Here is a 23,765-nt window from a genome sequence, read left to right on the forward strand (position 1 = left end):
GTATGACTACAGGCCAGAAGAGGACACCAGACCTCATTACAGATGGCTGTGAGTCAGCATGTGGTTGCTGGGAATGGAACTCAGGACCTTAGGAAGAATAGGCAGTGCTCTTAACCGCTGAGCCATCTCTCCAGCCCAATAATAAGGTTTTTGAGATGAATAAAAAGCCAAAAGAGTCAGGTATGGTCTCATAGACCTTTAATCCCTACATGGGCAAGGGCAGGAGCAGGTGGAACTCTGAGTTCAAGGCCAGCGAGGTCTACCCAGTGAGTTCCAGGGCAGCCAGAGCTATATAGTGAGTACTCACTGTCAGAAGGAAAGGAGGGAGGGAGGGGGAAAGGAAGAAGGGAGAGATTTTAAGTAAACAATTAACTTATGAAGACACATAATTTTTTATAGTTATAGAATTCCTGAAAGGACTACAGTGATAGCATTCTTATTACATTACATCTAGCAGCAGTTTAATTCGCATTATTCTACTCTCAAGAAAGAAACCAATGCTCAGTTTTCCCCAGTTTTCAGTTTAATGGGACAGAGAATATTCCAGAAATGCAAAAATCAAGACAACTGAAGAAACCCCATTAACACAACACAGTCACTGTCCCACCTGGCTTATTCACAACAGGTTCACTGGGAAGAACACATCCCAGCTTACAACTTAGGTTTAAGTAAGCCGTAACCTCTGCAACCTTACTCTTTTTTTTTTTTTTTTTTTTTTTTTTTTTTTTTGATTTTCAAGACAGGGTTTCTCTGTAGCTTTGGTGCCTGTCCTGGAACTAGCTTACTTTTAAAAGCCTGGAGCTCTATGCCCATTTACCTTTGAAAATCAACTTACCGAAGATTCACTATCACGAATGAGGAAGTCTCCTTCATGCCCCCTTTCATTCAATGCCATTTCTGCCTGGTGCCTGGTGACTTTGCCATAATACCAAGGATTGCCAGCAAACTTTCCAGTGAGTGAAGGCCTAATATAATCACACTGTGGAGGTGATGGTTCCAAACCTGAAGTTAATGGGTTATTCTGCATAATAGTAACATAGTTTTTTGGCACCAGGCCAACCATGCCATTGATTTTCCTGCATTTCCACCACTCTGGGTCATTTTCCGGCTTTTCAATAACATCCATTACATCGCCTTTCTCAAAATTGAGTTCTTCATCATTGGATGAGCTGAATGGGTAAAGAGCCTGTACCACATGCAGTACTTGACCTGTATTCAGATTGTTGACAACTGCTGCTAATTTCTCTGACAGAGAACCTACATGGTCACCCAAAGGACTGTCACCTTCTTCAGTTACATAGTTTGAAGGAAACCATCCAATCTGTCCATTGTAGCTGCCACGCCACCACCCATCACTGCATTTCTCCATGACGATCACCTTTGTCCCTTTTATCAATGACAGTTCATCCTCTCTCTCAGCCATGTAGTTAAATTTCACAAAAGCAGGCATGTTGAGGTCATAGAGACGTTCCCCTGGATCAACAAAGCTATCATCAGCAGGAGACGCCGTATCTGGAACACTAGGTTTTCTTTTCACTTTTCCAATGCCTGTTTAAATAAAGAGGAGGCAAGTAAGACTACAGCTTCAACTCAGCACACTTATCCCAAGCCTCTGGATGTAGGAAACAAACTGACATGATGCAATCATCTTTCGGGAAATAAAATAGTTCTTTTTCCAAAGCCAATCAAATAAACTTGTGATAGTTTAGCTCCTCTTCTCCTGCCAGAACCAAAAAATAACTACATAATAAAGTTGTCACGTTGAAATTTCTTGTGTTAATATAGTTCATTTCTCTCATAGCTACAATTAAGAACACAAACACTCCAGTAATCCCACACTTGACATCTCACTTTACTCATCTAGATTTTGTAATTAGCTGCATAAAAATGAAACAATTATTTAAATTAGTACCGGATACACAATATTAAATTCTATTTGGATAATCTTATTTGATAATTTCTTAGTTTCCAAAACTAGATCATTCTATCTATCTGTTCATTTTAAAATTTTATTTACTCATTTGTACCCTTCATTCCAATTCACATAACACCTCCCAAAAGGCAGGGATTGTTCGTTTTGCTCACAGATAAAAATCTCAAGGATCTTGAAAGGTACTTACTACATAGAATGTTTAATGTATTTTTATTGAAAGAGGTGAGAAAATGAAAGCAGAAATGCATACTTCAAGTGCAACCAGGCATTTTTTTTAGGGCTGCTCATTTCCTACTGCATTATCTGATGTTTTGATTTTTACTTTGAAAAATTAAGACATAAAACTAATCAAATTTCTTTCTACACTCTTTTTGGGTTTTGTTTGTTTGCTTTTTGAAACAGGGTTTCTTTGTGTAGCCCTGGACATCCTAGAACTGGTTCTGTAGACTAGGTTAGCCTCGAACTCAGAGCTCCACCTGCCTTTGCTTCCAGAATGCTGGGATTACAGGTGGGTACCGTCACAACCTGGCTTCTTTCTACACTCTTAAAACAAAACAAAACAAAACAAAAAACCTTATTATTCTCATTCTTTGTTTGGCCAAGGCTCCAACTTCTGATCCTTTAGAGTTCTTAATAACCACCTTTTCTCTTCAGAGACTCCACACTACCTTTTTTCTTTTTTACATAGACTTATCAATTATCTAAAGACATTCTCAAATCACTTCAATATCAAAAAAGTTATTTTACTTTTCTATTCTTTTAGTAATTTTTACATTTATTTCTGCATATATTTACTTAGCCTAGCACATACAGCCAGAAACAACTTCTGAGAGCTCATTCTCTCCTACTGGCAGTTTCAGAGACTGACACGGGCTCAGAATACACTGCTGTTCTTTTGAAATTCTCTTTCTACTTTAAAACTTCTTCAACTGTTGCTTGCACACTACCCCTCCCTTTTAAAATGTATGCTTATTAACTACTTTGGAGGGCCAGTGCTATACACACAACACAAAGCATGTTTGGAGTTCAGAGGGAAACTTCCAGAATTAGTTTTCTCATTCTATGTGAGTCCTGAGGATCAAATCTAAGTCATCAGGCTCAGCAGCAAATGTTTTTACACCCCACACGCAATCTTTTCTTTTTCCCTCTACTGTGATACATAAAAACTACTTGGTTACAACTGTAACTAGAGCTTCAATCAAGAACCCTGGTGTGGGGGTGGGATGTAACAAATTAACCTGGACCAGCACTCCCAGATATCACACAGAAAACACATGATGGAAAGCAGGGAAAATTCAAACAGAATGGCTATGTTGGGAAGACAGAGATCATACATCTCAGCCTAGATATAAGCTTTTAGTTTGACTAAAGAAATAACTAGGGCAAGGGATGAGGGGTGCACAAAATGACTGGCCAAATCTAAGTTTGGACGATCATTATCCCAGTGTTGGATCTGCAGTAGGGCCTCTTTATTGCCTGAGAAAACAATCTGGTTCTCATGAGATTACTTTTGCTGGTGAGGGGTAAAGTCCACTAAGAAGAGGATTGATTGTTTGACTTCACTGTTCTTTGAAAAGGTGACTGTAGGTTTAGGACAATGGTTACAGACTTTCAGCCACCTTTTAGGAGATCTGGAACAGGATATTATAAAAGCTAATACTAAAGAACTTTTTAATTCTTATCTTTGTGCCTTAAGCCTTAAAGGAGGATGAAACTGATTAGGTCATAAGTTTTTAGACAGACATTCCTTGATTAACAAGCTTACATGCAGAGTTGCACCATAGTAAAAGAGGCAGATATAAAAGAAAAGCAGAAATACCAGGTTTTATCTTGCCTTTTAGTTACTTGTGGGCGCAAGAAGTCACTGCATTTTTAGCAAAAGCAGTGTTACTTTCCTATTACTGTGATAAGACACACACCTTTAATCCCAGCACTCAGGAGGCAGAGGCAGGTGCATCTCTGTGAGTTTGAGGCCAGCTTGAGCTACAGAGTGAGTTCCAGGACAGGTTCCAAAGCTACACAAAGAAACCCTGTCTCGAAAAACAAAATAATAATAATAATAAATTAATTAATTAAATACCAACATACAGCCAAACTATAAAAATGGAGATTTCCATCCTGTTTTCTGTTGACTCTGTATGTTTAAGGACACGATGTCAAAACACTAGGTAGAAAATAGATTTCTGTAGCCACATGATTAAGAGTACAGACTTCACATTCTTATCACCAATAAACTTGTGCTTTAAGAATGTGAATGGTAGTTTTTCTGACTGAAAGAAATCTGTAGTCATACAAAGAAAGAAAAAGGCCACCACCAACTGAAATGCTAACATGCACCGCGGAAAGCTCAGGAGGCCTCAACCCTAGACAAAAAACTACACATAGGCAACTAAGGCATGCTAAGAGCAGGAGAGATAGTCTTCCCCAAGGAAGAGCACACCAGTAGGCTACTTATCCAATACCAAATGCTCAGCCCTGGAAACATACATACAAGTAATACAATACAGACTGAGCAGGCTGCATTGTATTTAGGAAGGTGTATGCATACACACAACAATAACAACAACAATTAAAACGTGGCCATGTCGTTGAAAGAGATTGGAGGGGGGAGTAAGGGTGCATGGGAGGCTTTGGAGAGAGGAAGGTGAAAGTGGAAATGTAATTATAATCTCAAAAAATTATTTTAAAAATAGAACTAAAGAACGATGGTAAACATAAAGCCACTAATAGTCTATCTTTTTTGTTAGTCTTTTTTCCTATATGATTTAAAAATACATAAAATTACAACTTCAATCTTAGTAAACAAACAGTATATAAAGAGATAATATATGATAATAGATGATATAAAGGAACAGTTATATATACTATCCAAACCAAACCAAGTTGGAATTAAACTTGTTAAATAAGACATTAATTGGACAACCCCAACAACTAATATCTCAAGTGAGAAAACATTTAAAAACAATCTGCGTTAACATTAGAGACAAGAAATATTTAAAGGAAAACAAAAGCAGAAGGTACTTGTTTTCAATACTACAAAAACCCTCCATATCTATCTCTGTGAACATGTCTTCAATGACATGCCACCTTCTCTCTGGCACACTGCTGCTACAACACACCACAGCCAGAGCAAGTTTATTAGAACCACTAAAACCCTATGGTTTCAAGGCTAAGGTTTGTACATATTACTAAAACACTTCCATGTCATTCTTCTAAACTTGGCACAGACAGCTCTTTACTCACTGAAGGTCTCCTTCCCCCCCCCCAGGTCCACTGAGTCCTCCTGTGTGCTATTACACAGCTTTACATTCTTTACTTAACACTAAGTATACTGTTTTCTTTCTCCATTATCTCTGTATCCCTAGTGCCTAGCCCATATTAAATGTTCCATTAATCTTTACCAAGAGAATGAACAAATGTAGGTAAAATGGCTCTGTGAGTAAGAAAGTACTTGACACCAAGGCTGATGACCCAAGATTGATCACACATAATGGAAAGAGAAAAACACCCAAAAGTTGTCCTCTAACATAGATATCGGTTGGTGGTGCTGTGGTATGCACATGGCAAGTGCTCACACGTCTGAACACACACAATAAATAATCGCAATAAAATTTTTAAACAAAGGCATGTGTAGCTGGTAGGCTGTATTATTCCCCTGCTTTACAATTTTGTTTCTAGTTCCAAAATGAATATCCCAATCTTCTGCTGCCAACAAAACTTGATACAAAAGTACAATTTTTTAAAAGTATTAAAGTCAGTCAGTTGATTATATGGTAACTATCAACAGTTAGAGCCCTTCTTTTAGATGTTCATCAGAATCAATATTACTATTTTTTCCAAAATTCCTCCTGTCTTTGTTCAAGTTGTTAATTATAACAAAAAAATAAGGACAAAAGTCAGGTAATTTATATTTAACAACAATTTGTTTCTCATAGTTCTGAAAGTTCAAGCTAAAGGAACTAACAGACTACATCTGGTGAAATCCTCTTCCTTCCTTCCTTCCTTCCTTCCTCCCTCCCTCCCTCTGTGGCTTTGGAGTCTGTCCAGGAACTAGCTCTTGGAGACCACGCTGGCCTCAAACTCATAGAGATCTGCCCGCCTCTGCCTCCCTAGTGCTGGCTTGCACCACCAGCACCTGGCAAGGTCCTAGCTCTTAATGATGAGAACTCCCATGGTGGAAAAGACAAATAAGCAAGATTCCAACTGTTTTTACAATGCCATGAATCTCATTCATGAAGGCTTTGCCTTGATAAGCTGATAGCTACCTAAAGATCCCCTGCCTCTTAATACACGCTATTGATGATTAGGTTTCAACATGTAAATTCTAGGAAACATAGCTGATGCATGTTAGCTCATGTCTGTAGTCTCAAAAGGGAGGACTGCACTAACCAAGGATTTCAAAGACAACCTTGGCAACACAGTGAGATCCTGCTTTTTTAAGATGCCTTTAATCCCAGCACTCGGGAGGCAGTGGCAGGCGGATCTCTGTGAGTTCAAGACCAGCCTGGTCTACAAGAGCTAGTTCCAGGACAGGCTCCAAAACCACAGAGAAACCCTGTCTCGGAAAACCAAAAAAAAAAAAAAAAAAAAAAAAAAAAAAAAAAAAAAAAAAAAAAACCAAAAAAATATTACAACCACAGCACACCTTGAGCTAGTATACAGTTCACCACGATCATCCTAATTTCCACTAGTCTTTTTTCAAACAAATTCTTTTAATCCATTGCTACTCTTGCTCTGATCCTGACTCTTAGAGGGTCTACTATGAAAACTTGAACAAACAAGTGTTAAATTTGTATTTCCCCCTTGTCATCTTGGACACATTACTAAATTTTTAAACTTCAGTTCCTTTATGAAATGTTGATAGGTAAATGTCTATATTACAAAGTTTTTGTAAAAAATTTTAAAAAGTGAGTATGTAAGTGCTTAGCATAATACACAGCACATAGTAGGCACTCAATAGATAGTACTTAACAGTTTTCCTGGTATTCTCCACAATTACATAAACTTTTATTATTATATTACACAGCTGGACCAACCTGGCTGGGAGTGACACCTTGCTTTAAAAATTAAAAAAATTAAAAAAAAAAAGTTTTTAAGAACCTCAGTAAGCAGTGTGAACACAATCTCTGTGTAATAGTGTTTATCTTTCTCAAGCATATCTTTGTACCAGTAACTCCCCCTTACATGAACTGGTTTCAAATCCTTAAAAACCTTGATGATAGAACCTGGAAGCATCGATCTCACATGGCCAAACCGCCATGTTTCACTGGCCAGAATACATGTAAGGAAGCTACTACCATCACCTTACCTCAACTCTAGGACTTGAATCAAGGTTACCAAGGATTTCTGCACCTACATAACCACAGCAGCTCTTACTAAATTTTTTCTTCATGTCAGTCATTCCCAGGCTGATTCTTACCTCTTTTTGCTTCCAACATCAGCTTTCCTTCATCTCAGTCACTAAGCAAATGCCCAATAGAATGAACAAAGTATTGCTGCTGCTTCTGATTCCTGAGTGAACTGCTTCATCTCGTCTGTTCTCACGTCTTCAAAACCATTGTCTCCCTGAGGACTTCCCCTGATTCCCGTGACACACATAAGACCATTTATTCTTTTGCCAAGACTGTAAGACTTCTTTCTAGAGTTTGAAGGTACTTTCCAGGATCATGTAAGTCTTGCCCAACTGTTTCTTTTACCCAAACACAAATTAAAAACAATTCAGTTATATACTAGGCTACAGGGATAGTATACAGTTTATTTGGGAGTAGAATTAAGTTATTATAAATACAAATATATGCTATTCTTCCCATTAAAGATTTATATTTTGTACTTCATCTGTTCATGTACATAAGATAAATCATGGCTTATAATAGATCTATTTAAGATGATAAACACTCTAAATTTTGCTTTCAAAGTATTCTGGCTACCAAACAACGAACACGTAATGCTTTTTCTCTATTTTTCAGGTACGTTCAGAAATTAGGTGAATGAATAATCTGTCTCTACTCTGACAAGGTGCTAGCAAAATAAACATGAATGTTACAGGGATTCAGGAAAGGAATATTTTGTCTACAAAACTAAAATCTTAGCCTTTGGACTACAGATACTGTTAAGATTAACTGTTAAACTCCTAATACCCAGTACGGAGAACAACTCTGCCACTCAATTTATAAGCTGATATACTGAATCACTGTTCAATAATAGATGCTTTATATACATGTGCATGTATGTGTCATCTTTTAACACCATTTCTGGCTTATTAATAATTATCACTTTGACCATTATCTAAATTTAAAGCCTACTATATTTTTAATAAGCAATGATTAACATTTACCTCCCTAATTCTGTGAGACTTAATATTTCATACAAATTAAAAATTATTTTATTATAATATCTGTTTATTTATTTTGGTGTGTGTGCATGTATGTACACACGAATATGCTGCGGTCAGAGAACAACTTGCAGGAATCAGTTCTTTCCTTCCACCACATAGATTCTAGGGGTTGAATCTTAGCTGTCAAGCTTAATGGCAAATACTGAGCAATCTTGCCAGCCCATCAAGCTGATTTTTATATAGTTTGCATTAGATTCTCCATTAAAAATGTGTTCATAAATTAATGAATAAAGAGTTGAAGGGAAGCTTCAGTTGGTAATACACTTGCCTCACAAGCGTAAGAATCTCAGCTGGATCTCCAAAACCCGTGTTTAAAAAAAAAAGCCAAGTGTGGTAACTCAACAATCTTGCAATCCTGTGGTGAGCTGGGCTAGCTGGCCAGTCAATGTAGCTTAATTAGTGCGCCCCAGACCAATGAGAGAACTTGTTTCCCTGAGAGAGGTGGATGAGGTTCCTGAGGATGGCATCTCCTATAATCCTTTGGCCTCTATACACACGTACCCACGGGTAAACAGGTGAAGACACACACACACACACAACGTTCAAAAGAAAATTAGCTTTAAAACCAGAATTTCAAAGAACTAAAAATGCATTTGCTCTCTAAATCGCAACTAGGAGTTAGAAGAGATACCCAGAAGAGATCACTCAAGGCTAGCCCAGGAAACAAAGGACCTAGTCTTACAATGAGCACACTCTTTTCCAGCAAAGTGCTTACTCCTTTGTTCCCCTCTCCCTTGGAATCTCTCATTGGGTTACTCTTTGTTTCCTTAGACTTTTTGTATACAAGGGACTTCTAGAATATTTCTCTCTTCATTTTTGTACAGACAGTGAATATTCAAAGAGATTCAATCAAGCACACGATTATCATACACATGCCACCAGCAGAGCCAAATTAGCGTAACATTTTACTTCTAAATCAGTAATTGTAGTTTACTAGAGCTCTTATTAAATATCTTGACATTACTCTAAAGCTTAAGTAAAATCTAGTCTAAAAAAAGAATTTTTACTTTAAAAGTCAAGAGTAAAAATTTGTTCACAACTGATTTACTTTACTTCAAACATCTGGGCTAGGTTCTAGAGTTACTGAATTACAACTATCTACATCACATTTAAAATCATGTATATCCTCTCCTTATTTATTAAGCATTCATGTTGAAACACTTTAATTATCAAATCAAACTAACAGCACTGAAAATACTACCAATTATTTACCTTATATTACACAGACAGCATAAAGTACCAGCTTATATAAACACACCGAGTTCTCACCATATAGTTTCCCTCTTAATTCACAAAAGGTAATTAAAAAAAATTCAAAACCTGTAACAAGTAAACTATGGACTTAATTAACAGAACTACTTACTGAAAAAACCTTTAAAGATGTTTAACCAATCCATTTTGAATAAAAATTCTGTGTTCTCTTTTCAGAGTTTGTTGACACAGCTCCGGGATAATTTCAGTGACTTCCTGGTCTGCTCTGTAAGCCTGAAACTTCCCACACCCAATCCATGTGACCTGGCCCACACCCAAGCAATAGAAACGTTTTCAAAACCAAGGCTTCTTTTTTTCCAATACTGTTTCTCCTTAAACCAAAAATATAACCCATGTTGTAACTCATGGTGGCAGCAAAAATGCTGAGTTATAATTCACTCGTTTTCAAAGAAAATATTCAAGCTAGTACATTCCTAATAGTTAAAAATGTATATACACATTCTTTCTTTCCTACAACTCCTCCTTTTCCTTAATTTCCGAACCATGTCTCTACTAGCACAGCCACTGTGAAACAGATTCATTAAATTACATGGAATTTAAGGGACCAAAATAGGGTATAGATACTCTGGGGAAAGGGGGTTAGATATTTGATACAAAACCTAGATTCACATTATTTTGATCAAAGATCATTAATTGAATGCAGTATTTCAAACTCTAGGGAGTGCAGACAAGTGTACTCCAGGGAGTAAAGTTACCCATAACTGTAGAGGTTCCCAAAACTAAGAGACAAGAAGTTAACTGGTCAAACGCCATCTTGACTGCAGATATTAAAATTTCTGAGTACATCAGCAATATCTTTGTGTAGGAGCTGAAAGTCCAATACTTCATTAAGTTGCTTGAACTGTACTACATGTTAATTTATGCAGCTTACAATAGTTAAAAATATAAACATTTATTCTATATTGTCAATAATTATTAAAATACCAGAATATAAATTGTGCATTAAGAATTTTAAATACTATATAATATTTAATCAGTCGTGCTACATTTAATCCTAAACTGTCTGCAAGAAAACATTTCCCCCTTTTTACAAACAAGTAAAGAACGATTTAGCAATAGCACATTTCCTTGACTTGAACACCAAAATTAAATCTCTGTCCCTCCCAATTCCTTCCTGTCCATTAAGGAAAGTTAAATTAAGAAAGAGGAGGAGGTCAGTCTTCACCCTACATACTTCCTTCCGTTAGTTTAACCAAGGAAAGGGTAAAGTAGGTTTCCCTATCCTAATAGAGGCCAGGAAAACTTTAAAACCAAACATACATAATTAGAGAAAGAAAGGTGATGATAACAAAATAGCAAAGTGACCATTCTTTTTTTTTTGGGGGGGGGGGGGTTTCGAGACAGAGTTTCTCTGTGGTTTTGGAGCCTGTCCTGGAACTAGCTCTTGTAGACCAGGCTGGTCTCGAACTCACAGAGATCCACCTGCCTCTGCCTCCCGAGTGCTGGGATTAAAGGCGTGCGCCACCACTGCCCGGCCAAAGTGACCATTCTTTTTTTTTAAAAAAAATATTTATTTATTATGTGTACAGTATTCTGCTTGCAGCACCAGAAGAGGGCCCCAGATCTCACTACAAATGGTTGGGGGTCCCCATGTGGTTGCTGAGAATTGAACTCAGGACCTTTAGAAGAGCAGTCAGTGCTCTTAACCTCTGAGCCATCTCTCCAGCCCCAAAGTGACCATTCTTACAGACGCAAATAGACAGCGATAACCCACTGGCCTAAAACTCTTTTCAGATAGAAAAAAAAAAATAGATCTGCTTTTCAAGTGAGCTTCACTACATGTCAATATGTTCACTAATGTGCCATGTAAAATAAATTACCAGCATGCCCAAGGAAACAAGTCTGCATCTCTCATACTTTCCCTGTCTCAACTGAGCCAAATTTTCTGTAAATCGAAAATCCATTAGGTATTCACTACTCAAGGAGTTGTTGCAAGAAAGTCAAAGTTAGTTCTGCTCATCAGAACCATTTGAATGTGGGCCTAGATTTGTAGACATTGCGAACATGATCTTCACTAGTCTCTTAAACAGCTATTAAGTTCTCAATTTACATACCTGGTAACGTGACAGTTCTGCCCTTTCCCAGCCAACTAACTCTGCACACTGCTGTAAAGACTGTTCAAAGAACTCAGCTCCGAGACCCATCTAAAATGAAAGCTGGTGTTTTCCCTTCAATACCAAACAACTTACCTAAGGTGTCCTTCAGGTTTTTAACAATAGATGCTTTTCGAGCACTATTTTTTCTCTCCACATAGTTAGAAGGGACAAAACCTGTTTTATTCATGGAATTTCGAACTCGCCACCAGGATTTAGAATCATCCAGAAGCCATAATCTCTCATTTTTCTTGATATCCAGCTCTTGTTCTTGCTGTGCCACATAATCAAATTTGGCTACCACCACCACTTCTTCAGCCATCTTTCAGCAGTTTCAGCACTGTAACACACAGAAAATGTTTTGTAGTTAATTGTCTACATGCTTTTCCAAAAAGACATGCTTAAAGATTTAAGAGGCCAGATATTATGAACCATGCCTATAATCCAATCAGTCAAAAGGCTGAGGCAAGAAGACCTTTACAGGTTTGAGGCCAGCCTTGGCTACATACTGAGTTTGAAGCTAGACTGAGCATAAAACCAATACACAAAACAGGAGACGGGCTGAGACTGTATGTAGTCCAGGAACAGAGTATATGCCTAGCATATTCAAGGCTCAAGTTAAAGTTCTAATATCATAATAAGAAAAAAAATCTAAGAACATCAAAGAGTTAAAACTGATAAATGAAAAACACATAACAGGGAAATGCTAACTTTTAAAAAGCATGGTTTCTATTTAGTGTTATATAAACTAGCTTAACGTTTAAAACCACCATGAGCAATGAAAATCACTTGTATGTACTCAATAACATTGATGCTTTCTAAACAATTTTTCTTTCCCATATAGTTAGAAAGCACAAAATTGAAATATATTGGTATGACCATAGAATAAAATAACAAATCCATTATTATAAAGGATAATCTTTAACATATTTATCTCAATAATAAAACAATCAGACAAACATAATCAAGGTCAGAGAATAACTGACAATGTATTAATAAGTGCAGTATAATAAGCATACACAAAGTATTCCTTCTAAAGAGAAGAATATAAAAAGAAAATATAAAAATTGTCAATACTGTGCTAAAAAAAAAAAAAAAAGCTTAGCCTGTAACTTCAGCATTTGAAGGCTGAGGTAGAAGCATTAAAACTTTTTGCTACAAATCTCAAAAAGGTCTCACACCTTTTATGTTACTCTTCAAACTGAGAACCAAGTATGTGTATGATACATGTGTATGAAAAATAGAGTATTAAGGGCTGGAGCAATGGCGCAGTGATAAAAAGCACTTCCTGCCTTTCCAGAGGACCCAGATTTGATTCTGAGTACCCATCTTCAGGCAGCTAACAATCCCTTTTAACTGCGTATGACATACACAGACACACACACAAATAAAAAATTAAAAAATTTTTAACTTAAAAATATTAAAAATAAATCTTTTAAAATATTTTAAATTTAAAATTATTAAAAATAAATCTTTAAAAAATAAAATGGAATAATGAAGCCCATTACTTCATAAGCTGGCTTAAATAATTTAAAACTTTCATGTAACTGGCAAAAAAAAAAAATTATGAAGAAGATGTCTAGTTAAAATCAGGGCTACCAGTAATAATCCAGCAGCAGGAGAGTGCTTGGCACTCAGGGGTTAATCTCTAGTCGTCCACCCACCATGAAAGTGACAGTTATAACCATATTAATCAATAAAACAAAGAAAAAGTACATGAGACTACCAGGAACCACAACTGTGTTCTGCAAGTATTCAAAGGGAATACACAAACAATTTTATAAATAAATCTGAAAATAATGAAATACAATGATGAAATTATATAATTTAATTAGTATTAAAGAATCTTCCCACACTGACAATACCAAGGCAAGAAAGTTTTAACAAGCAAATTCTACTAAAGTCAAGAAATTTATTTGTTCATATACATCATTTTAAAAGAAAAAAATAATAAGCAAACTCACTCCTGAAACTTATTTAGACCTGACCTCTCTCCGCTTTCTCCAGAGAGACTGTTTTATAAAAGCAGATATGCCTCACAAAACAACAAAATAAATCCAGCCTTTTGTTTTGGGCACTGACTAGCAAATCTGTTTCTCAACAATGAAGCAAGTATTTTAATGTCTTCAGGAAAATTAACTTTAATCCAGAATTTGACATCTTTTGGCATTAAGTGTATCAACAGGTAGATACATATGAAGGTTTTGCAAAAGCCTCAAAATCTGCCATACTTTTTTAATATTTTGTAATGGAATCACTTAAGTCAACAAAAATAATGCTTAAAAAAAAAAGAAATAGACAACATGGTATGTAAGAAACACTGATGAGCTAAGGATTTGTAGACCAGTGGCAGAATGCTTGCCCGGGATGCACAAGGCCACAAGGGCTCAATAACCAGCATGAGAAAAACAAAGATGAACAAAGAAACCAGGAAAAGATTATTTGTATTATTGCAACTGCCACAGAGTTTTTAACAAAGTCTAAATAATTACTGTCACGTGATGCAAAATTAAGTCACAATAAAGGTGAGGAGCTAGATGGCTCAGCACCTGCTACACAACAGCAAGATTAGAGTTTGATGCTCGAGAACCTGTAAAAGCCAGGTGTAGCAGCACACAACTGAGTTGGGAGGTAGAGACAAGTCTCAGGAGGTAGCCCTGAACTTGCTACCAGCCCATCTGGCTAAACCAGAGAACTCTAGGTTCAATGAAAAACTTTTTTCAAAAATGAGTAGAGCTAGTAAGGAAGCTATCTGGTTATCAACCTCTGGCATACAGACAGACACATCCACATATGGGATAACAACCAGCTTTCTGAAACACTGAAAACTAGAAGCAGAAATATTTCTCAAGGAAATCTTGTCCTCCCTTATGCTCCTGTCACCCCACAACTAATTCACATTTGCTCAATGGAATTTATTTTGATATTTGGCAACGGTTCTGAAATTTTTTCTAGGAAAGCATTTAAAATTAGTAATTAAAATTTCGGAAAAATAATTATTTGTATACTTACAAACTGTATACCCCAGAATTTAATGTCTCCTTCTTGGAGAGTACTCTGATCTAGCCATGCAACTTGGGAGACTGACTTTAGCTTCAAGTAAATGGGTTAACTGAAGTTCCATCAGGATATCAGAATCACACAGGCAAGCCATTTCATCAGCAGGAGAATGAAACTGACACAAAGTAGAAAGACACTTGCTTGGGAAACAGAGCCAGAACTGATAATATTTGGCACAAGCTGCTCTCTGAACCTCCAGGTTCTTGAGATAAAATGGGAAGATTGTTTACTGTCTCAGACAATCTGGGTCACCCGCTTACTGTTATTTTCAGTGAGAAGGTCACACTACAGGTAAAGTTACCCTACCAGATAATTACAATGTACTTAAAAATCTTGAAGTAATTTAAGACAATATACTACTGTAGCAGAAACATACAATTCAATACAATAAATACAGAGATACATACAGTTAATCTTTAGAAGTCTTTTTTTCCCAATGTACAAGTGAGCTCTAGTTTAGGCTTTTAAAAAGTGGAGTATTTGAAATTACTTTTGATCTAAATATTGAAGTGATTTCTGTTTATCTTCTTATTCCTTCCTCCCCAAACATTTATTTAAAGGTTTAAAGGCCAATTCAAAAGCAAGTGATTTCTAGTAACTTTCTTTGATAAATCTTTCTAAAGCCAATAAATTTAATTTTCACAAAGTAACTTTCTTTAGCACTATTTGTTTATTCTTGGAAGAAACTTTCTCAGTAAGCACATTCGACTTAATTCATGGGAACAGAACCTGTACCAGGAATATCTAGTTATATACTTCCTTAACAGACATGGAGGGGTTTAATCAGGCAAGTTAGTTAAGTCACTTTTATTGTATAAAGTATTCAAATATATAAGGATTTTGTATGAGGAGCAGCACTGTAAATCATGTCAGAGTAAGTTATTTAATGAAGAAACTGATACCACTGATACCTGTGCCATTAGGAAAAATAGTACCAGATTTCTAACTCAGAGGACTTTTACTTTGAAGGAATTATCCATTTGTTAAGCACAAGTGAAATTCCTAAAAACCGTGTCAGAAGAGTAGGGTACAAAGTGGGTCATTAAAAGTAGCATATTAAAGAAGCTGGTCTGAAGGAGACAGGAAACCCCTCTCCACCCAAGTTTGCATTTAACAAGTCATGTACAGAACAGGTGTATTCATACAAACTGCTCAGTCTGCCAGGCACCAGTGCCATGGTCTAACATCTTCCCCACACCTCTCTGGCTTACTTCCTTGTTGAGAAGTGCTCTTTCTTAATAAACTACCTGTTTCTACAACCATCCAAATGTCCCTGGTCAAATTCCTTGTTCTGGGACTCAAGAACCTAGAAACAGCAGCAGAGCCCTGTAGACTCAATATCCACCAATAGCAATAATACAATAAAACAGACAAGAAATCTGAAAACTGGAAGCACTAAGGATGTAGCTCAGTGGTAGACTACTTGCCTAGCATGGCCAAGGCCCTGGGTTCAATCTTCAGAACAAACAAACCTGAAAAGAGAAGAGAGAACAGCTAGAGATCTCAGGACCCAAAGAACGATCCAGTGGTAAACTTTGGGTCTTGTCTGTGCTTGAAGGTGAAGACTGGTGAACAGATTCATCACCAGCTACCAACAAGTAACATCAACTCGTGTTCTACAAACAATCAACCAAAAAAGAGACTACCTGGCAATAAAGAAAAATTTCAGACAATAACTACTTTACCCCAGTCAAACAGCACAGGAAGTAATTCATGGTCTCGTCCATAGCAAAGTCGAAGCAGGAAACCTACAATTCCAACCCTCCAGCAACGATTATGGGACATGCTGCAATCTCACGAGAAGAAGCCCAATTAAGGAAGATAAACTTGACTTATCAGGCAGGCAGAAAAGACCTAAACAACATGTTCAGCCAAGAGGAAACAATAAATCAACATTTATACAATTTTCTGCCCCCAAATACCAGAGTACAAATAATTTAACAGGTGTCGGGGAACAAATAGAAAGATAAATCATATCCACGGCAAAAACAAACTCAACAAATTTGAGTGAACTCAATCATACAGTGATTGGTCAACAGAATCAAACTAGAAAGAAGTAGCAGAAAGTGTGTGGCAAAGTACTTTGTCTTTTAAGGGTTCAAAGGTTTAGTTTATAATATGAAAGCACTACACGGTTGCTAAGAGTTGAGGCCTAGTAGAAGATGATAATGTCAGATGTGCAGTCCTTGGACAAGATTAATGCCATTCTAATGGGTTCTCAAAGGAGCTGCAAGTAGACCTGATACATAACTTTCTGTCTTCACACCTTACCTTGTGTTCCTCTCCTACCATACATGCCATGTGCCATATGTGTTACAGCAAATAAGAATACGGAGTAAAGACCAATGGAGCTGCATAAATCTAGAATTTTCTGTCAGTTTCGAAAACTAAAGAGTTAATAAGCGTCTTTTCTTTATAAACTACCTAAGCTTTAAGCATTTATTTTTAGCAAAAACTCCAACAACAAAAACCACACCAAACTAATACATACAAGTAACAGGAAAGTCTCCATTCATGCAGAACATAAAGAATAATAAAGAATCTGAATAATCCACAGGTCAAAGAGGAAATCTTCAAGAGAATCAGATGTCATAATGAAATGAAAATTTACTTAGACATGCAGCTAAAATAGGGAAACCCTTATATCAGTACTCTAACGTCCTGTATAAGTAAGAAACTGATATAGCAGAAAACAATGAAATTTAAGATAAATATATTTTCTAACAAATGAAACAAATTGGTACTTGAAAAGAGCAATAGGAGTTGTGTGTGGTGGTGCACTTTTAATCCCAGCACTCAAGAGGCAGAGGCAGGTGGACCTCTGTGAGTTTGAGGACAGCCTGCTTTACATAATGGATTCTAGGGCAGTCAGGGATACAAAGACCCTGTCTGGGGAAAAAAGGGGGGAAAAAAGAAAGAAGAAAAAAAGGAATGAGAGCTGGAGATGTAGTTCAGTTGGTAGAATGCTCACCTACCATACAAGATGTCTTGAGGTTCAATCACCAGCATCATATAAAATAAAGAATGATATGATTGCCGGGCGATGGTGGCGCACGCCTTTAATCCCAGCACTCGGGAGGCAGAGGCAGGCGGATCTCTGTGAGTTCGAGACCAGCCTGGTCTACAGAGCTAGTTCCAGGACAGGCTCCTAAGCCACAGAGAAACCCTGTCTCGAAAAACCAAAAAAAAAAAAAGAATGATAGTCCATACCTATAATCCTGGCACTCAAGAAGTAGAGGCAAGAGGCAAATTCAAGGTCATAATCCAATAAATATGGAGTACAACGACAGCCTGGACTACAAGTCCTCTCCTTCTCCAGAAAAAAGAAATGAACGTGACAAACTCTAGACCAAGGTAGTGGTGCATAGTAAGGATCAGGTAAGAAAGAAAAGGCTGAGGGAGGGAAAGAGAGGACAATGAAGAGGAGATATCGCAGGGTAAAAAGGATAACAGGGAATACCACAGGTAACTCTATACAAGCAAATTTGATTTCTTAGAGGACTCAAACCAGTTCTTCCCAAACACAAATTACCACAACATACCTAACAAGAGTATTTGAAAAGTCCTATAACTAACAAAATAAATTAAATTCATAATTTAAGAGTGCCACCCTCCCCCTAAAGAAACTACCAGTCAATCAACTTTGGGAATATAAAAATCTTTAGTAAAATATTAATAAAAATAATTAGCAGTACTGACTTAATATTCTAAGATCAAGTGATAGTTATATATGAAACAAGGTTTATTTGATACTTAAAATTTATCCATATAATCCACATTAATAAGCTTAAAAAAATCATGAACTGGTACCAAAAGGGCACCTAGCTATAGACGGAAGTTTCTGTCCTGCAGCTATTCAATCCCAAAGAAACACAAAGAAGCTTATAGCAATTATAATAAACTGTTTGGCCTATTAGCTCAGGATTATTGTTAACTAGCTCTTACAACTTAAATTAACTCATAATTCTTATCTATGTTTAGCCACACAGCATGGCACCATTTCTCAGTGCAACATTTTCATCTTGCTTCCTCTGCATTTGGGTGGCAACTACAGACTGAGCCTTTCCTCTTCCCAGAAATTCTCCTAGTCTGGTCACCCTGCCTCTTATTTCCTGCCTGGCTACTGGCCAACTGGCGTTTTATTAAACCAATAAAAATCTCTTCAGGGTACAAAAACGTTATCCCACAGCACCTACAAAAATTCAATATCCATTCATAAAAGTTCATAGAAAAACAGGAACAGAAGGAAAACCCCTTTGTGATACACAGCATGCACAAAAAGTTGTTTTGATTTGAAAGAAAAGAAAGGAAAGAAAAGGAAAAAGAAGAGAAGAGAAAAAATTCACACCTTCATGGTCTGTCTCTTTCAGGAGGTCAAGCACTTAAATGGGGTTTGTGGGCAGCATGCTGCAAGTTATTTGGTAGCAACATGGGCCAACTGGTTACCAGAGCTGAGGTAGTGAGTGTGGCTCCCACCTAGCAGTCTCAGAGGCAGTGAATGGACCGACCCCTGGCAAAGCAGCCTTAGTCCTAGCCATGCCGCTTTGCACTTTGCACGGATTACATACAACAGGACAGATTCAGATGGAAAAGAGGTTCTACTTTTGTTTTTACAGAAGATGAGAACCTATGGATTCCTTCCAAACTAATGTGGCTTGATGAACCAAGATTTCACACACACACACACACACACACCCGCCGAAAGGTCTCTGTGAACCGCCCAAAATACTTCACCGAACAAAAAGCAGCAAGCAATTCGGAGAGAACTATGCCCAAATTCCCTAAATGATTGTTTATAAATGTTTGTTTACATTTAAAGGGCGATATGATATAGAAATGAATACTTTGCACTGGTATGGATCTCGGCCTATTGATATAAATTTTAGGTCAATTTTGTTATATGTATATTTCTGCTCTTGATTAAGGTATTATGTTTGTAGAGTTCACTTAAAATGTAATGTATAATTAAGAAATATAGGTTAAGGGCTGGAGAGATGGCTCAGTGGCTAAGAGCATTGACTGTTCTTCCAGAGGACCTGGGTTTAATTCCCAGGAACCACATGGTGGTTCACAACCATCTGTAATGAGATCTGGCACCCTCTTCTGGCCTGCAGGCATACATGGAGGCAGAATGTTGTATACATAATAAATAAATAAAATCGCCGGGTGGTGGTGGCGTACGCTTTTAATCCCAGCACTTGGGAGGCAGAGGCTGGTGGATCTCTGTGAGTTCGAGACCAGCCTGGTCTACAAGAGCTAGTTCCAGGACAGGCTCCAAAAACCACAGAGAAACCCTGTCTCGAAAAACCAATAAATAAATAAATAAATAAAATCTTTAAAAAAAAGAAATATGGGTTAATAGAGAGTCATCTATAATAGTCAAACTTGTAGTCATATTGGTTAGGTTTTCTAGATGTAGAGAGATATATTTCAGATGGATAGATATTCTTCAGATCTTTCAAAGACTACAGAATATGGCATTTAAAATGTTTTAAGAACTTGGGACTTTCCATGACAGTGACACGCATCTGCTCCTGGCAGCACCAATCTACTTCAAGAGGATGATGGGCATTGAAGAGGCTCCTCATGAAATCTGTTAGCCATTTGGGCAAGAAACTACTCTTGCCTGAACTGCTTGACTGGACTTGCAGGACCCACAGAAAAATGATTGCTGAGCTGCCTAAAAAAAGGTGAGATAGTTCTTCAGGGTTCCTGCTTCATAAAAGAGTCTACCAGACATTCTGCAGGACAAAGAAGAAAATGAATGACAAACCGCCAATATAGGCAGAACTATCATTGAAATTTCCTGCTTCAAGGAAAAGTCTTCCAGATACTATGGGACAGTAGCCTGAAGATGGGTTCCAGCAATGTTACTGAAGAACTCTGGGTGACTGTCCAGGCAGTGAGATGTCTCTGTCAATTCTAGAGTTTTGGAAGTTGCTTATAATACACTTCCTGTTTGCTTAGGTAATACTATATCCTTCTGGAGTCTTTGAGGCAGTTGAAGAATAGTTATACTTTTCCTTAGTTATGATAAAACATATAAATTTTGTAACTTGCATGATACCTGTTTATGTTAAAGTTAAAACTTTCCTTTTTATTTAGACAGAAAAGGAGAGATGTGGGATTTCCCCTCTGTATGCTGTGAATATGTTTTATTACCACTTGCTGATAAAGAAGCCTGGGCCTACACAAGACAGAATAGACCTAGGTGGGGGAATGGTGCGGGAGATTTTTGTCTGTATTCTGTCAATCATGTTTTAAATAAATGCTGATTGGCCAGGAAGGAAGTATAGGTGGGACAACTGGACAGGAAGTAAAGGTGGGGCAATGAGAACAGGAGAATGCTGGGAAGGAGGAAGCCCATTCCTCTCCAGACACCAAAGAAGCAGGATATGACCTGCCCTGCTGAAAAAGGTACCGAGCCATGTGGCTGACAGATAAGAATAATGGGTTAATATAAGTTATAAGAGCTAATATGAAGCCTGAGCTAATGGGTCAATCAGTTTATAACTTATGTAGACCTTCTGTGTGATTCTTTGGGACCTAACAACTGTGGGAACCAGGCAGGACAGAAACCCCGACAAGCCTGGCCCTCATGTTATAGGGGGAAACTAAACTGAATGCTGGGAAAAAGAAGGCAGAGTCAGAGAGAAGCCATGTAGCCACCGGCAGGAGACTCCTCCTCCAGAGCTCACAGGAACCTTGCCAGTAAGCCACAGCCATGTGGCGATACACAGATTAATAGAAATGGGTTAAGTAAGATATAAGAATTAGCCAGAAATACACTTAAGCTATTGGCCAAGCAGTGTTTTAATTAATGCAGTTTTGTGTAATTATTTCAGGTCTGAGTATCTGGGAATGAACGAGCAGCCTTCAACAACACTACACACTAATAATGAACGCCAAAATTAAAAACACAAGTTGGGTGTGGCAGTACACACTTGTAATCCTCAGCTACTCAGGAGGCTGAGACAAGACATTCCAAGCCTGTGGCTTAGGCCACTTAGCAAAACCCCATCTGGAAGCGGTAGAGTACTTTCCTAGTATGTGTGAGACGCTGAGTTCATTTTCCAGTATAGCAATAATAAACAAAAATATTTATGATTCCTCAGAAATAAAAAAGAAAAATAAGAGAGAAATCTAACAAAACATATAAAGAATTCATATGCTGAAAAGCTGCTGAAGACCTAAATAAAGAGTTCATGGACAAGAAAACTAAACAGCAAAGATGTCAAATTTCCCCCAAATCAGTGAACAGGTTTAAGCAAGTAACAAAATATTTACATATACATATACGGTTAGGGTTCTGCAGTCAACTTGACACAATAGGATCATTTAAAGAAGGGACCCTGACTGAGAAAATGCTTCCTGTGAGCAAGCCTGCTAGGCTTTTTGTTTTTGTTTTTAAATGACTGAAGCAGGAGGGCTTAGCTCACTCTGGGGAGGTGGTCCTGGGTCCTGTAAGAAAACAGGCTGTGCAAGTCAGGATGACAAACAAGTCAGAAGGCAGCACTCCTCCACGGCTTCTGCTTCTGTTCCTGACTCCATGTTCTTGCCATGAGTTCCTATTCTGACTTCTCTCTGTGAGGGACTATGATATGGAAGTGTAAATGAAATAACTCCCCCACTGCTTCTGGTCAAGTTTTATCATATATAGAACCCTAAGAGAAAGAATATTATTCTATACTTATATGGAAAGCCAAAATATCTAGAAGAGCTGAAAGAATTTTTAAAAAGGAATAAAACAGAAAGAATCTTGGTTCCACTGTTCAAGAAGTCTGAAGTAGCTACCATATTCAAGATAATGCAGTACTGGCAAATTAGGACATGTAGGTCAGTGGAACCCTGAAATGCGGGGGGAGGGGAGTACCTAAACCTAATCTCAAAATACCAGAGCAAATTCTAAAGATTAAGTGGTAGGCAGACTTCACATCAACAGTTGAGATCCATAAATACGTAAGAAAAAAAATGAAAAAACATGAAGCTATTGCTGGGTATGGTAGTGTACACCTACAACTTGAGCACTTGGGAGCCTGTCGCAAGTTTGTTATTAGCCAGGATCCACAGCCTTGAACTCACAGAGATCTATCTACCTGCCTTTGTCTCCCAAGTGCTGGAATTAGAGGTTTGCGCCACCACTGCCTGGAGTGTGTGTGTGTGTGTGTGTGTGTGTGTGTGTGTGTGTGTGTGTGTGTAAAGCCTCTTGTTGTCCACAGGGGCCAAAATCTTATTCTTTATAGAAACAAAGCCAATCCCTAGCACCCTCGTCTTTATCCATAGCAAAATAAGAAACTAGATACATCTTCCCGATAGTACATCCCCCATCACAAATCTGGCCTATAATTACAATATGTGGGAAACGGTGGGAGGAAGGTCACCATAATATAAGTTCCAGGTTCCTATCTCAAACTAGTTTACTAACTACTTAAATGAGAGGCAGAAGAGAACCAACTCCAGAGAGCTGTCCTCTGACCTGCACACATGTGCCATGGTCCATGTGCACCTAGATGCAAACCTCCCTACAGAGATTAAATTTAGTCTACTACATTTCTACCTAGGATAGGCCAATAATTTAGAGAAACTCTAACCAATGAGGTTTTATAATGGTTAGGGGTCATATTTGTTCATAATTTTTAAAACTAGGGTACAATTAATAGTTTGTGTAAGGGCAGTTTATTTAAACTATAAAGTTACTATTTCAAAAAGCATGGTGACCCCAATATAATACAGTCAATCATTATTGTTGTCTTAACTTGGCACAGAACATAATTAATCCTGTTTTATTCATTCTCATTTCAAAATGAGGGCTAGAGGGATGACTCAGCAGTTAAAAGCACTTCTTGCAGAAGTTCCGGGTTCTATCCCCAGCACCCACACAGGCTCGCAACCTTCTGTAACTCTAGTTCCAGGAAGATCCTAAACCTTCTGGTCTCCATGGGCACCAAGCGGGCACATGGTATAAAGACACAGAAGCAAGCAAAATATCCATACACATCAGAAATTTTTTCAG

At 37.6% G+C, this 23,765-nt stretch overlaps 1 protein-coding gene across 3 annotated transcripts in view; it reads right to left on the bottom strand.

Annotated features, from left to right (window-relative positions):
• The window catches only part of Nck1 (NCK adaptor protein 1), a 54,475-nt gene that overhangs the window by 3,176 nt on the left and 27,534 nt on the right, over positions 1–23,765 (bottom strand). For 2 of the 3 annotated variants that reach the window (XM_057768908.1, XM_057768907.1), the window contains 2 exons: positions 11,789–12,032; positions 836–1,548 (listed from right to left, as the gene is read on the bottom strand). In XM_057768908.1, the coding sequence (XP_057624891.1) occupies positions 836–1,548; positions 11,789–12,014 (939 nt within the window). In that variant the 5' untranslated portion in view covers positions 12,015–12,032. Of the gene's footprint in view, positions 1–835; positions 1,549–9,690; positions 9,769–11,788; positions 12,033–23,765 lie in introns of those variants that run through there. The other variant, XM_057768909.1, reaches the window with a different exon arrangement.

This window comes from Chionomys nivalis, chromosome 4 (assembly GCF_950005125.1).
Source record: "Chionomys nivalis chromosome 4, mChiNiv1.1, whole genome shotgun sequence".
Taxonomy (NCBI): Eukaryota; Metazoa; Chordata; class Mammalia; order Rodentia; family Cricetidae; genus Chionomys; species Chionomys nivalis.